Source organism: Hippocampus bargibanti, linkage group LG09, assembly GCF_051943395.1.
Source record: "Hippocampus bargibanti isolate YZ-2025 linkage group LG09, ASM5194339v1, whole genome shotgun sequence".
NCBI classification, from domain to species: Eukaryota; Metazoa; Chordata; class Actinopteri; order Syngnathiformes; family Syngnathidae; genus Hippocampus; species Hippocampus bargibanti.
The window spans coordinates 15,004,155-15,020,294 of record NC_142742.1 but is presented as its reverse complement, the minus strand read 5'-3'; the positions used below and the strand labels follow the sequence as shown (position 1 = coordinate 15,020,294).

The 16,140-nt window shown below is 40.5% G+C and overlaps 1 protein-coding gene across 7 annotated transcripts in view; it reads left to right on the top strand.

Moving 5' to 3' along the window:
- Positions 1 to 16,140, top strand: part of scaf8 (SR-related CTD-associated factor 8) — an 83,500-nt gene that overhangs the window by 13,606 nt on the left and 53,754 nt on the right. For 5 of the 7 annotated variants that reach the window (XR_016115973.1, XM_089004219.1, XM_089004222.1 and 2 more), the window contains 11 exons: positions 8,588 to 8,632; positions 8,875 to 9,036; positions 9,126 to 9,279; positions 9,355 to 9,482; positions 9,655 to 9,831; positions 12,450 to 12,529; positions 12,841 to 12,952; positions 13,044 to 13,169; positions 15,352 to 15,461; positions 15,611 to 15,804; positions 15,889 to 15,989. Coding sequence is in view for 6 of the 7 variants with exons in the window: in XM_089004219.1 (XP_088860345.1) it covers positions 8,588 to 8,632; positions 8,875 to 9,036; positions 9,126 to 9,279; positions 9,355 to 9,482; positions 9,655 to 9,831; positions 12,450 to 12,529; positions 12,841 to 12,952; positions 13,044 to 13,169; positions 15,352 to 15,461; positions 15,611 to 15,804; positions 15,889 to 15,989 (1,389 nt within the window). In the remaining variant the exon portion in view is untranslated. The remainder of the gene's footprint in view (positions 1 to 8,587; positions 8,633 to 8,874; positions 9,037 to 9,125; positions 9,280 to 9,354; positions 9,483 to 9,654; positions 9,832 to 12,449; positions 12,530 to 12,840; positions 12,953 to 13,043; positions 13,170 to 15,351; positions 15,462 to 15,610; positions 15,805 to 15,888; positions 15,990 to 16,140) is intronic. The other 2 variants (XM_089004221.1, XM_089004220.1) reach the window with 2 other exon arrangements.

Here is a 16,140-nt window from a genome sequence, read left to right as displayed (position 1 = left end):
ATATCCGATATCGATATAACGAGACTTTACTGTAGTTGTCTTGGTGCAACACACAACGATTCACCATTGCGTTATTTATGTGTTTTCCTTCTAATTTCGCCATCAATACGGATCAACACGAAGTTTTCAGACCAAACAAAGTAGACTTAGTAGAAAGAGACTTTACTGTATGTATTCTTTCAAACTGGAAGGATTTAATCTGACCCGCTTCACAGAGGGGCTTCCACCCTCTGAGCAGCGGATATTACATGTTTTGGTACAGTAAAGTCTCGTTATATCGATATCGGATATATCGATAGTCCCGGTTATATCGATACTATTTCTATGCACGCACTGAGAAAATTACATGCAAACAGGGTCGGATATATCGATAGTCCCGGTTATATCGATATTTTTTCGGACTCCCTTGAATATCGATATAACGAGACTTTACTGTATTTGAATATGCTACTGGAAATTCTATTCTTTCGTAGGCGGGGTACACGCTGAACTGCTTCCCAGCCAATCGCAGGGCACACATAGACCAATAACAACCATCCACATTCACAATCACTCCGTAGGACAATTTAGCTCGTTCCATTAACATGGCATGATTTTGGAATGTTGGAGGAAACTGGAGTCCCCGGAGAAAACCCATAATGGCACAAGGCAAATAAGAAAATTCCACACAGGCAGGCCAGAGCCAGATTTATACCCACAACCTCCATACTACATGGTGCACATGCTAAGAAGTCGACCACAGTGCCGCACTAGATTAACTGAAGTGACCACTTGTAATAACAGGTGTGTCTGGTTTTGAGCATCAAAACGTAAAAATGTCACAATTTGTCACTACAAGCCGGTACTGTTGCTCGCATGTAGCTTGCTGTGTATTACAGTTGATGAATTCTTACTGATAAGGTTCAAACTGAACACATCACAGTGGATGAATGAACTCATCCTGAGTCCAACCTTATAGTGAATATTCAGGATGCACACGTAGTGCGCACCCGGACTGCCTGAAATGCCGAATGTATGTGTGTAGCGGTATGCGGTGGTGGGTGATGGAGGATACAGTAGAGTGATAATCAGCATCTTGACTTGAGGAAGAGAAAACATACCATAAATGCAACCATTTTTGCATTTCAACCCGTTTGTCTCTGTTGTTGGTTTTGGCAACTGACTCCCACTATTGCAATTGATGACAGGTGAAAACGGTTGGCAACGAAAGACACAGAACAGGCCTAGAAATTAACATTTTGATTTACCAGCCAGTTACCTTGCAATGTTACTAGCCAATCAGAAAATCAATGAGCTAAAATGTGTAAAAAATGGCTCAGAAGACTACAATTGTTCATAGTTAATATGCATTTTATTGTATTTCAAGAGAATTTTGAAACTGTCATTCAATAAAAAATGAGAATAATTCAGAGCAGGCCTGTGAGTGTGCATATCGATTTTTCTATTGCTGATGTGACATGGTCAGCATCACCCCTCTCAACTGCTTCTATGCCGGAGAATCTTACATTACTTCACCTGCCACAGCCCACCTGACATGGACAATCTCTTCCTCTGTTACTGAAGAATCTGTGCTACCGTCACACATGGTACTGATGTACACTGATACCTTGGCTTATGAACTCAATTGGTTCCCAGAGAGAGTGTCTAAGTCGTAAAGTATGTATCCCAAACATTAATTTCTCTTAGGAAACCATTAAAATGAGAATAATCCGTTCCCAGTTCGCCATAAAACATAATTTTCTACTTTCTGATTTTCTAAGCCTTAAAACTACACAAAATATATACAGTAAAGTCTCGTTATATCGGTATCGGATATATCGATAGTCCCGGTTATATCGATATTTTTTCGGACTCCCTTGAATATCGATATAACGAGACTTTACTGTATTATGTATAATAAATGTGCTATGGCATTGTAATTAAAGAAATAAACTACTGTATAATAAAGTCGTTTTATTTACCTTTGTGATGGTCGTTGATGGCTTGATGGAATGGAGTGGCCATCTTGAGGAATGATTCCTTGTAAGCTTTGGCAGCTTTATCGTCAGAACTGGCTGCCTCACCGTGACAAATGACAGTATCAATCCCTGTACGACGCTTAAAGTTCTCGAACCATCCGTGACTAGCCTTGAAATCATCAATGGATGATGAACTTCCAGGTTGCCTCTTGACGATATCCGAGTGAAGTTGCCATGCAGTTCTCTGCAATAACTTTACCTAGTTCCTCATCAATTGTGTTCTGTTTAGCTGGGTTGATAGCTTTTTGCATCAAGCGTACATATGGCTTGTGCGGGTTATTTGTGGAGCCTGATTGGTGGGATATTTTAACCTTGCAGACTACACTCTGCTTTTGAACTATCAATAAAGTTGAAACGAGTCCAAATTTCGCTGTGTTTTCTATCCATTTTCTCACTCTGTTGTCTGCCTATCTATTTTTATTTGCAGCTCTGTGTTTCTGTAACACCCCCTCACTGCTGCGTTCTTGACCAATCATGTGCGGCTTTAATGTAGTTTTATTTGCAGCTCTGTGTTTCTGTAATCCCCGCCCCCCGCACAGCTGCGTTCTTTACCAATCACGTGCGGTTTTAATCTATTTTTATTTGCAGCTCTGTGTTTCTGTAACACCCCCCCGCCCCCTGCTGCGTTCTTGACCAATCACATGCAGCTTTAATAAAGACTGGGGGTGGGGAATAGAGGACAATAACAAGTCGGCAGCCATTTCCTTGTTAGTAGAACAGGCTCGTTGTGGCACTCCGTGTGTATCCCGAAAAAAAAAAATAATTTAACGTTTGTAAGCCGAAAAGTTTGTTAGCCAAGGCGTTCGTAAGCCGAAGGATCTCTGTACTTAGTATTGCGTACTGATTCTCCATTTTTCAATCGCTCACATTCAGCAATATAGTGTGAAAATGTTTTGTCAGATTTCTCATTCCTATAGGTTTTCCCGATGTCCAGACATTTAATTTCATCTAACTCACACTGCCACACAAAATCCGTAAATGGCCATGCATGTTTCGCATTTCCATGACATGTTCTAAACATGATCATAAGCCTGTCAAATGTTAACTTGTTAAAGGACAACCAACGTCTCCGGACAAGTTGTGTCTATAATTTGTAAAATGGCTTCAAATGACTTCTAATGAGCGTATTTTACAAAGATTCCACCGCATATAGCTATATTTTATGTTTTATGACTCGCGCTGAATATTCCGGAAGGCTTGTTTTTGAGTTGGTGACGAGTCCTGACCCTACGTCACTGAAGGAATGCCCCTGACCGAAAAAAATACACATTGTAGCAGTCCTTCCATCACGTCAGTGCATTTTGCTGTACTTTGGTCTGAAAACGTCGTGTAGGACCAAAAAGAGGCAGAAGAGGGCAAAGCTCCATGTAAGGAATTAATCAGCCGGTGGAAACGGGCTGATTAATTCCTTACATGCCTTTGTCGCCATTTTCTGCCTTTTTGGGGTGCGACATTTCCCACCCCTGATGCCTCAAAATGACACTGAATAAATTCTTTAATCGATTGCAAACATGTATGCTTTCTTCTTCAGAACTTTGAATCATATTCATAACTGGATGAGTAACAAGAAAGCATATTCTCCGAATCTGAAGCCATTGTTTCGATTCTCGAGCAAGGCAAGACATCTTGCCGTGACACCACGAACGTGGGGGCGGGACCTTCTGAAATTGGCCACTTCCGGTTTCAAATTGAAGTACTTTTTAGACACTTTAAGTCATTTTCATTGATGTTTTGCATTTGACTAAAAATATCATACTGCGTGTTTTGGGTATTTTAGATGCTATACAACGTTTTTCTGATGTCAGTTAGGAAACAAAAAAGTGACGTCGGTTGTCCTTAAAGCGTTTGGATAATTCTTTCAGCGGGGTGACTACCAATAACAGCTATACGGGCAGTCTCTGCAACCACTGCTTGATGGTGTTTTCACTGCCCTTATGTGCAACGATTCTTTCGTACTTGAAATCGCCACTGCCGTCTACAAACACGGATTTCTTCGTCAAATCGTGGTTTATATAAAACACAGAACACGGGGTACAAAACATGAGTCGGGCAGTTGCATCGTAATAAAGCCAGTGCTCCCATGCCGACTTGTAAAGGCTTTGCCGTTTTTCTGTATCATATTCCGTGTCAGGAACCCCTTTTCTCCTCTTCCGACCTTGGCCGCTTTTTCCCCGTCACAAGTGGCGGCTTACCACCTTTCAGAAAATTCCACATTACAAATCTGTTTTGACAGTTGAAGGTGTACACAAAAAAGACACGTATTTGTATGGACGATAATATGGTCTCAAGTACAGTGGGACCTTGGCTTACGAACTTAATTGGTTCCCAGACAGAGTGTGTAAGGCGAAAATTGTGTATCCCAAAAATTAATTTCCCATAGGAAACCATTTAAATGAGAATAATCCGTTCCCAGGTCCCCATAAAACATAATTTTTGAATTTCTAATTTTCTAAGCCTTAAAACTACACAAAATATACCTTATTTTATGTATAATAAATGTGCTATATTATTATGATTAAAGAAATAAACTGTACTGTACAATAAAGTCACTTTCTTTACCTTTGTGATGGTCGATAATGGCTTGATGGAATGGAGTTTCCGGTTTCCTCAGCATTAAACACATGATGAGAAACATAGGCTTCTTTCACCATCTTGAGGAATGATCCCTTGTAGGTGCTTTCTCTGTGATAATTGTATGTAGTTCTTCATCAATTGTGATATGTTGAGCTGGGTTGATAGCTTTTTGCATCAAGTGTACAGATGACTTGTGTGGGTTATTTGTGGAGCCTGATTGATGGGATATTGTAACTGTTTTCTATACATTTCTCACTATTCTCATACTCTCACACTTTTGTTTTTTTTTCAAGCTCTGTCATCTCTGTTAACCCCCCCCCCCCCCCCACACTGCTGGCTTCTTGACCAATCACGTGGCTTTACCCGAAGACGCCATTTTGTTTTTGGGAGAACTGCCTCACTCTCTCTCTAAGAATCATGAAACACTGGACGATATGTTATTCTGTCCATTTGTGCCTCTGTCTGTAACCCCATCTTCCACTGCTGCGTTCTTGACCAATCACGTGGCTTTAACCGAAGGTGGGGAATAGAGGACAAAAACAGCGGCCACCATTTTCTTGTTTGGAGAACAGCCTCGTTCGCGAACGACACATCTGTCATTGTGGCAGCTCCGTGTGTATCCTGGAAAATAGTGCGTCTACCAAGGTAAAATTTTCATAAATGTAACGTTCGTAAACCGAAAAGTTCGTAAGCCAAGGGGTTCATAAACTGAGGTTTCACTGTATTGAAATCTGGTTGTCATATGACGTGAGTACGCGAGAATCAACGAGATGCATCATTTACATGCGCAGTGGTAATACTCAACGGCACATTTATGAGTTGTTTACGCGTACTGTATGGAGGTTTGGTTAACGCTGTGTTTATATTTTCAACTTAACACGTTTTTTTAGAATATATTTTCAACTAGTCAACCGGGCTGGCTAGTAACTGAACAAACTGGCCAAATGGGAAATTAAGTCGCCACAGTTGTCACACACATTTGTGTGTTTTTAAGTTGGTGCATCTGATGCACAACCTGCTACAATTACACAAGCAGGGGTAAACAGTAATGGCGAAAAAAATCAAGCCACAAGTGTATTTTGGAGCAAAGGAGGAAATTGCTTGCTTTATGACTGCGGTGAGCGACATGAATATATTGTTTCTTTTTCAGTTGAAAGTAACAAGATATCAATTGACAATCTCGTTGTGATCCGTACGTCGTTGTACGGATCACAATATTCCAACAGCTCACAATTACAGTGTATATAACGAGTGTAAGTCTCTCTACTAATACACCTGCAAATGGGATCTCCCTAATATTTCAGAAAATAGAATCTAAATATTGACTGCGTGTAAAGATAATCTGTGTGCCCTAATTAGGGATAGCTTCCAGACACAACTATCCCTATGCCAGAAATTGAATCAGGCACCACCCACATCTTGTGTTCCTTTTCTTTTGCCCTCGTGCTTCCACGAAAGGCGAATTTTCATTGCATCAAGTATTCTTGATTAAATTCAGACTCGTAAATGCCGTGTTGTCATGACATTAGCCACATCCCTCTGTTTACGTCACCTTTGACCCTGATTACGAAGGCAATACCTGTGCGCAACAGACAGTGAGACGCCCGGCAGGAGCCGTGCGAGACAAGCCAATTCTTGAGAGGAAAAATAAAACTACAAAAATCACCATGGTTTCAATTCTAAAATTAATGATTAGGTGGTCGTTGTTTGGTTGGGATACAATGACAAATCTTGTCAGGCGGAACCCAAAATACATCGATTGATCACCGTGTTTGACTTGGATGGACTCATATGAACTCATTCACTGCCAGACATGCAGAAATGTGTCCGCTCTGGTGCCAGGGTTTTTGTCATTTTCGCTCAAATTCCAGGACACATAGAATATTGAGGTTTAGGACGACATAAACATTCAATGCAGTGTAAGAAATCTTTGGCTCTTCTTTCACCAGGAAAAAATGTTAATTCCTAAGTTATATGGGTCTGGAGTAATATGAGGTGGAAATGGCTGTACAAAAGGCAAATGCTACCCCCTTGTGAGAATTAAAACAATTACCAGAGGTCTGACCAGCGCTTGATCGGCACCCCCCCAAGAAAAACCAAACCCAAACAAATTTGGGAATGTCGCTCCACGTGATATTATCAATTCCCGAATAAATTCAGGAATAACAGTGAACGAGTTAAAATACCTTTGTCCTGTGAGACCTCTTTGAGGGCTAAACATTTCACCATTTAACTTGCTTGATGTCACTGCACTATATATAAAACGCGGGCATTTCCATAAGAGTTCATCGATATCAGCTGATTTTTCTCAAGTATGGCTCTATTGTGAATAAGAAAAAAAACGTCTCTAAAGCTTGGGACTGCAATTGTTCATATGCTGTGTTATCGGGACTTGTCCTGTAGCAGATGGAAGGAATTCCTGGAAAATATTTCACAAAAAAGGCGGAGTGCTGGGTGTGTGAAGGAGGGTGTATGGCGGTTTGCGGGTTAGAGGAGGGGCAGACTGATCATCATAAGTCAAAAGTTTCATGTTGTGTCAAGACTATTGAAAAGGAAGAAAAACTGAGTGATTACACATTTATATCATTTCAATGTTTTTTTTCTTCTTTAATTCTGAAGAAGAAATATGGAGTCATATGTACAGTGTAATTAACTACTTTAACCTAAAGGGACACAAGCTAGTGTCTTATTGTGCCGGTCCCAAGCCTGGATAAATACAGAGGTTTGTGTCAGGAAGGGCATCCGACGTAAAAGCTTGGCCAAAACAGACATGCAAATCAAACCTCTGAAGATGGAGGACACATTCGCTGTGGCGACCCCCTGAAGGGAAAAGCCGAAAGAAAAAGATGAAGACCTAAAAGCATAAAATGAAAATTATCTTGGTTCTGCTTTTGTCATAGCGTATTGCTTACATCCGGTCATACATGTTCGTCCTCAGCCTGTTATGAATTCCAAAACGTATTACCATGTATTTAAAAACTTGTGAGTCTTCCTTTCGACAATTACAGTCCAATATCACTTGTTATACTGTGTTGTATTCGCCTTTTGTGCATTCGCAGACTTTATAAATGCACTACAGTTGAATTGCAATGGATGAGCTGGCATTTAAGAAAATACAGACAAGAGGAATGAGATGTAGTTAAAATAGACAAAGTGGTTTTGAAAGCCAATCTTGGAAGATGTTTTTATGTTCATGACTCTTTTTTTATTATGGAAACATTAGTGTTTTTATTATCATTTGAATTACATGAGTTGTTGAGGTCGAAGGGTTGGGTTTTGTGGTGGTCTTGTTGACCTTTGTTTGTATTTGTATGTTTTTACTTATCTGTTGTCAATTTATGTAATCTGCTGGTTTTAAAAGAGAAATTGCAAAAGGGACTATTCATCACAAAAAAAGCTTGACTCATGGCTTACTTATCATGTCGCTATAATGTGGTCTCAAACTCTTCTCCTTTGTTCTGATGAGTGGCTTTAGACATGCAACACAAACACCCACTAAATTGCTCCTGCAATTACGTAGTTTGCGCTCAAAATATAAAATGTCAAATGGTTACAATTGTCAGTCCTCTGCATTTCCAGAGCAAATTAGGGAGTAACCATTCTTAAGATACCCACATCACCTGATAATTGGTAATTATAATCCTACAATAACAAGGCTCCAAAACGTCCTCTTTATTGCTAACTTTGTATGCAATGGGTGGAACAAGAAAAAGGACAGTTTACACTGTTGCTCGTATATACCACCTGGTGTACACTTCAGGAACTTCAAATTTTCATGTGACACTTTTGACAGAAGACTCCTGGAAGAATAATCATAAAAAGCACATTCACAAATGTTGGACAAATGGCAGCCAGAATCTGGTTCTGTGCAGCAGGAAATTGTGTGTCAATCCTGTTCAGTATGCTTGATTTCTTTGAATAGCCGAAGCTTGAACAATATGTTTTTTTAATGCTGCTTTAAGACTGCTATTAACAAATGTTTCCCCTTTTTTCAGTTTTACAAGCATGTTGTCCAAAGTGTGGAGAAGTTCATACAAAAGGTTAGTTGTTCTTGCGTGTAAAAATCCTAAAATTGGGAAACACCATGTAAAATATACTTTGTGGTGTTCAACTAATCTATGATCAAAATAGCAAACCCAATTTAAATATCTTAATAATGTGGTTGGTCACTTGTCTGTTGCGGCATACTGAAAACATTTGAGTTTGACTTAAAAAAATGCACTAAATGAGTTGTCATTGTTTTTCTTTACTTCTTTTCTAACATTTGTTGTTGTCATTACAGTGCAAACCAGAATACAAGGTCCCGGGGTTGTATGTCATTGACTCAATTGTGCGGCAGTCACGCCACCAATTTGGCACAGAAAAGGATGTCTTTGCCCCACGCTTCAGCAAGAATATCATTCCAACATTCCAGCACCTCTACCGTTGTCCCTCAGATGACAAGGTTTGACCGTTTGCCTTTAGGTATTTGATTTTTACTCTCGATGCAGTTCAATTTTATTAGACTTTCATTTTCCTGTCACGTGTTTCCAGAGTAAGATAGTGCGGGTCCTGAACTTGTGGCAAAAGAATGCTGTTTTCAAAAGTGACATCATCCAGCCGTTGTTGGACATGGCTGCCGGGATTCCTCCTCCCAGCGTTACTCCCGTCATGTCGAGTAGTGCTGCCCCTGTCAACAACACACCTGGTCAGTCTGAGAACACAAGTTGGTGTGAATGTCTCTATTGCCTTTATATGACCTGTTCTGTTTTTTGGCATCAAGGTACTCCAGCCACGCCTGCCACCCCTGCCAATATTGTTCAGGGACTTCCGGACTGGGCTTCCCAGATCACCAACACTGACACTGTAGCAGCTGTGGCACAAATCCTGCAGAGTCCTCAAGGGCAGCAGGTTAGACACAATATTGCACTGTGCTGTAATAGAGTTAGGGTCTCTTCTCAATGATGAAGAATGTAGAAAAGCGTTACTGGTACATATCAAAATTTAGTTGGAAAATATATTGTGCCCATTCTTCAACGTAACCATTTTTGGTTTTTGTTGTTGTTGTTGTTTCTGTTACCAGCTTCAACAGCTCGTACAGAGCTTGCAAATGCAGCAACAAAAGCCTCAGCCTTCCTTGCTCCAGGCTTTGGATGCTGGTCTGGTTGTACAGCTGCAAGCTCTGACCGCACAACTCACTGCAGCTGCTACTGCCAACAGCCTCAACCCCCTTGAACAGAGGGTCTCCTCTTTTAATAAGGTACTCCTAGCGCTTTTCATGAAAATCTAATTGAATTAATACCCCTTTTATTTTTAGAGTTATATTCCCAGGCCACACACAATAAATGCTAACCTGCTATCTGGAGAACATGTAAAACCTTATACCCCCACATATACCCACATGCATGCCTTCAACAGAGTTAAAAATAAATGTTAATGGTATTGTAAACATATTTGTGAGGACCAAAAATTTGGAAACATCTTTGCCTTGCTACGCCAAGCAAATTCAAGTGCATAAGCTTCTGCATGTTTCGTTGCGTTGTGCCATTTTTACATTATCCTTGGCCCCCCTGGGGGGAAAAAAAACTAAAAGACATTAAAAATACACTCAAGGTCTGAATGTGTTTTTGCAGGAGAATTATGGGCTATACCAGGGGTGGGCAAACTTTTTGACTCGCGGGCCGCAATGGGTTCTAAAATTTGACAGAACCGGGCAGGAGCCTTTGGAGGGAGTGTTTGGGCCGGAAATACTAAATCTGAAGCATTAAAGGACAACCGACGCTCCAGACAAGTTATGTCCATAATTTGTAAAATCACTTCAATTGACTTCGACTGAGCATATTTTACAAAGATTCCACAGCATATAGCTATAGTTTACATTTTAAGACTCCCGCTGAATAATTATGAAGTCTTGTTTTCGAGTTGGTGACGATTCCTGACGTGATGTCATGTCAGAAACGCCCCTGACTGAGAAAGGACACACAATGCATTTTGTGGTACTTTGTTTGGTCTGAAAACTTCGTGTTGATCCGTATTGATGGCGAAATTAGAAGGAAAACACATAAATAACGCAATGGTGAATCGTTGTGTGTTGCACCAAGACAACTACAGTAAAGTCTCGTTATATCGATATCGGATATATCGATAGTCCCGGTTATATCGATACTATTTCTATGCACGCACGGAGAAAATTACATGCAAACAGGGTCGGATATATCGATAGTCCCGGTTATATCGATATTTTTTCGGACTCCCTTGAATATCGATATAACGAGACTTTACTGTATTTGATATTCGCTGACACAAATCCCCAGCTGGCAAATCAGCCCATTTTCAACGGAGCTTGGGCGCCATCTTCTGCATTTTCTGGGTGCTACATTGCTGTCATTGACGGCTCGAATTGATATGGAAGGGCTTCTTTAATCAATTGCAAACATTTATGCTTTCCTCTTCAGAACTATTTGAATCATATTCATAACTGGATGAGTAACAACAAAGCATCTTCTCCGAATCTGAAGCCATTGTTTTGATTCTTGAGCAAGGCCAGACCTCTTGGCGTGACATCGAGAACAAGGGGGCGGGACCTTCTGAAACTGGCCATTTCCGGATTCATTTTGAAGTCATTTTTATTGGTGCTTTCATTTGACTAAAAAATATCAGCCTGCGTGTTTTGGGTATTTTAGATGCTATAAAACGTTTTTCTGATCAGAATCAGAATCATCTTTATTGCCAAGTATGTAGAACACACAAGGAATTTGTTTCCGGTAGAACACGCTGCACTAGTATCGTCGTCAAAAAAAACTGCTAAGTGGCACTATACAGTTCCATTTTGGCGACTGATGTCAGTAGGAAACAAAAAAAAATGGTGCCGGTTGTCCTTTAAATGTAGTGTGTACAAACCTCATAGTACAGTAAGAACACTCCAACCCAATGTATTAACTGTCTTTCAAATGTGAAAAATATCCCTGATCAGTTAATAAATTTGTCTCAAGGAATATGCAAGATATGGCGTTTACATACTATTTCGCAGATACTGGGAGGAGGAAATGGAAATAGATTAAAATAACATATGCACTGTGATTTATCACGATTGCATCTGTTTTTAAGAAGTTTCAATCGAAGGTGCAAAGTTAAAGAAATCAACATTTAATGAAAAATGGAATCACTTTCAACATTCAAAACATTATTACACAACGAAATATTCAAGCTCAATAATACCTACTTGTGTTAAATTCCGCAAAATCATGGATGGATTGTTTTGACCGCGCACTCTACAAACTCGCCAAGGACGCCTTCGCCTTCACGCGTAAACAGTACTCGTGTACCGTTGCCAAGCACACAGACATAGGCTACCTGCAGTTGAAATTTGCATACTCGGCACGGCAGCCAATCAGAAGCCTGCTTCTTTCTTCCGGACTTTCGCAAGTGTTATAAGGTCATGCATTTGCATATCATTTTCCAAAATAGATGCACAGAACCTCAGCCCAGAAGAAAGATACCGTAAATTAAGCAAGGTAGCGTTTGTGGTATGTACATCCTTAATTAAAAAAACGTTATACTTTGTGATAATCCTTTTTTTATGTGATTAGTCGTCTTATTGTGTTTCAAGTTCTGAAAAATGGGGCAGGCAACTTTTCAGAGATGTCTGAACTGAACTTTTTGTCATGAGTTTCAGACACTGTTTTTACTATAATTTGGAGAAGTTCGGCGGGCCGGATTAAAAAGCCTAACGTATGTGGCCCGCGGGCCGTAGTTTGCCCATATCTGGGCTATACTCTACTGGTTGATGATTTTATTTCTCACTTTTTAATGGGACTTGTATAATGCCTCCATTTATTCTTATTATTCTTATCATGACATGACTGTGTTTTCCCTCAGAAGCTCTTGGGGCAGTTTGACTTTGGTAATGAGTCTGATCGAGGTGAAGAATCTCAGAAGGAAACATCATCCTCTCAGCTGTGAGTTCATGATGCTTTATCATCTAGAACAGGGGTGGGCACTCCTGGTCCTGGAGGGCCACCCTCCTGCATGTTTTCCAAGTCTCTTTGTTGCAACACACCTGATTCAAATGAGCAGGTTCAATGTAAGGCTTCCGCAGAGCTTGGTGATTATCTGATGATTTGAATCAGGTGTATTGTAACAGGGAGACTTGGAAAACATGCAGGAGGGTGGCCCTCCAGGACCAGGAGTGCCCACCACTGATCTAGAAGGATTTCCTTCCTGACAAAATTTGATTGTGCCTAATCCAATTTGTTGACCACTTCTCCAGGCCCATGGTGTCAGAACCCATCAACAGCTCATTGTTCCATCAACTTGCTGAGCAGCTACAGCAGCAGAACCTGGAGCAGTTTCAGAAGCAACTTTTGGAGCACCAGCAAAAGGTAGTTACATGCAACAATGATAGAGGGCACTGTTGTGTTATATCACACACTACCAATAGTTAACAGAAACACTGACGATCAATTTCCGTAGGCTTTGAGCATCGATGGACAAGACACACTATTTGGACAAGACAACTCTGTTGCTCAGGCTACCAGTCAGTCACAACTTCCTGAGCCAGAAACTAAGATGGATGACTCCATAGACAACCAGCAACAGGTAGTAAAGGGAAAATATGACTAGACTATTTTGACGTTTTAAATTGATTTATTTTTAGATGGGTCTCACTCACATTGCCCACTTATGGCAGTGATTCCCAACCTGATGTGAATGTGCCATGACAGTTTTTTTTACAAATACAGTGATACCTCAACTTGTGAACTTAATTGGTTCCCAGAAAGTGTATGTAAGGCGAAACGTTCGTCTGCCGAACATTTATTTCCCATAAGAAACCATTAAAATTAGAATAATCCGTTCCCAGGTGCCCATAAAACATAATTTTCTACTAAATAGGCCTTAAAGGACAACCGACCTCTCCGGACAAGTTGTGTCCATAATTTGTAAAATGGCTTCAAATGACTTCTACTGGGCGTATTTTAATAAGATTCCACCGCATATAGCTATATTTTACATTTTAAGACTTGCTCTGAACATTCAGGAAGTCTTGTTTTTGAGTTGGTGACGAGTCCTCACGTGACGTCAGAAGAGGACCGCCTCCTGACCGTAAAAAAGACGCATTTTAGCGTCTTTCCATCATGTCAATGTATTTTGCTGTACTGTACTGTTTTTTGAAACCCTTGTCTTACATCCAAAAGCCGCCAGCAGAGGGAGTCAAGCTCCATGGAAGGAATGTATCAGCCTGTGGAAACGGGCTGATTCATTCCTCACAGCTCGGTGGCCATTTTATTGCCTCTTTTTGGGTGAGACATTCCCCCCCACCCCTTTGCCTCAAAATGACACGGAATAAATTCTTTAATCGATTGCAAACATGTATGCTTTCCTCTTCAGAACTATTTGAATCCTATTCATAACTGGATGTGTAACAAGAAAGCATATTATCCGAATCTGAAACCCATTGTTTATATTCTCCAGCAATGCAAGACGTCTTGGAGTGACGTCACGAACTAGGCGTGGGACTTTCTGAAAATGCCCAATTCGCAGCTCATTTTTTTGCAGATTTTGGACACTTTGTCATTTTTATTGGTGTTTTGCATTTGACTAAAAATATCATACTGCGTGTTTTGGGTATTTTAGATGCTAGAAAACGTTTTTCTGGTGTTTTCTGGTGTTTAAAAAACAAAAAAGTGACGTTGGTTGTCCTTTAAAACTACATAAAATATACCTTATTTTATGTGTAATAAATGCCATTGTATTGTAATTAAAGAAACTGCACTGTATAATAAAGTTGTTTTATTTACCTTTGAGATGGTCGATGTATTTGCCTCTTGATGATATCCGAGTGAAGTTGCCGTGCTTTCTCAGCAATAATACCCTCACTCACCTGAAGTTTTTCAACCTCTTCTATTGAGACCGTTGCTTAGACCACACAGAAACACCTGTAGCCACACGTAGCAATGGTCGACTTAGCATACTGGTACAGGGACGCTAAGTCACACAAACGCACACATCGTTTGTGTTTTTCGATGATCTTCTTCTGCTCGACCTTAATTTTCTTTTGTGTCCTCTTCGGCTTAACACTAGCCTGTTGTGGGGTCTTTTTCGGTCCTAATAGCAAAAGTACTCCACTCAATAACAAACCACGTCTGCACTCAAAGGGAGTGAGGAAAACTAGTCCTCCAGCCACTGTGACGCTGTTCGACCGTGTGGTTTGGTGTTCATCCGCCAAAAAGTAGTCCGCCAGCCATTGTGGCGCTGTGTGGTTCGCCCGCCAAAAACTAGTTAGTCAGCCAAGACTATATGCTCGTGAATTTAATGTTCGTGGGTCGAAAAGTTTGTGAGCTAAAGCGTTCATATTCTGAGGTATCACTGTAATGCCTGACACCTTTATCCTTGCCAATGACATGATGTCACAGGCAAAACAATGAAATGCTCTTCCACAAGTTGGCAGCAGTAAACAATTTACATCTGTGATTACATTATAAAGTATGCAGCTCATTAAAGGTTGAGAAACATTACTTTAGAAATGACTTTCTATCACCCACTCCACACACCGCACACTGCATGATTGTTGTCAGAATTAGCTGCAGATCAACGCCAAACTCCAAAGGAGCAATATGGTTGGACATGGAACAGAAGTGTGACAAGGTCACCCGACTGAATTTTGATGTTAAAATTTTGAATGTTCACGTGTCGATACAAAAATCTATTTTTGCCCAGCCTTCGGGGCAGCATCCAACAAATGCAACGACGTTAACTGAACTGTGTCTAATTGATATTCAAGGACATGGATCTTGATGAAGGCCCCGATGGCATGGAAGCAGAGAGCTTTGAAGCAGAAGACAAAAAAGAAGTAACGACACGCTCCAGAACACGCTCAAGGTCACGTTCTCGGTCAGTCAAGATTTAACAATAAAAAAAAAAAAATGTATGAACCTTTTCACTTCATAATACGTATTGCTAATCTTGGGACACAGGATCAACAAAAAGCAGAAAATATAATTGAAAATATATCTCATTGCCTCTTTTGCTCTGTCCTCCAGGTCTCCCAAAAGGAGAAGGTCCAGATCCCGCTCTGGCTCTCGGAAGCGTAAGCACCGTAAGCGGTCGCGGTCACGCTCCAGAGATCGTAAGAGGAAGACAACACGTTCATACTCAAGTGAAAGACGTGCCAGAGAACGTGAAAAGGAGCGGCAGAAGAAAGGACTGCCCCCGATACGATCCAAGACTTTAAGTGGTAATTAAACAGCATTAATGGTTGAAATGATCTCAATAATTTGGGGTCAATTACTAATTGTTATGATTTTTAACTTTTCCATAGTGTGCAGCACAACTCTTTGGGTTGGCCAAGTGGACAAAAAAGCTTCTCAACAAGACCTCACAAACCTCTTTGAAGAGTTTGGCCAAATAGAGTCAATAAATGTAAGCCATCTCCTTTAACTCCAGCGTCAAAGTGTCATCTGCTCTGTGACCCACGCCCTTTCTCATTTTACAATTTGATGCACCACATACTCTTTGTCCTTTTTATTTTGTTCAAGAAATTGGGTCTGTGTTAGTTATTGAATCGACATAG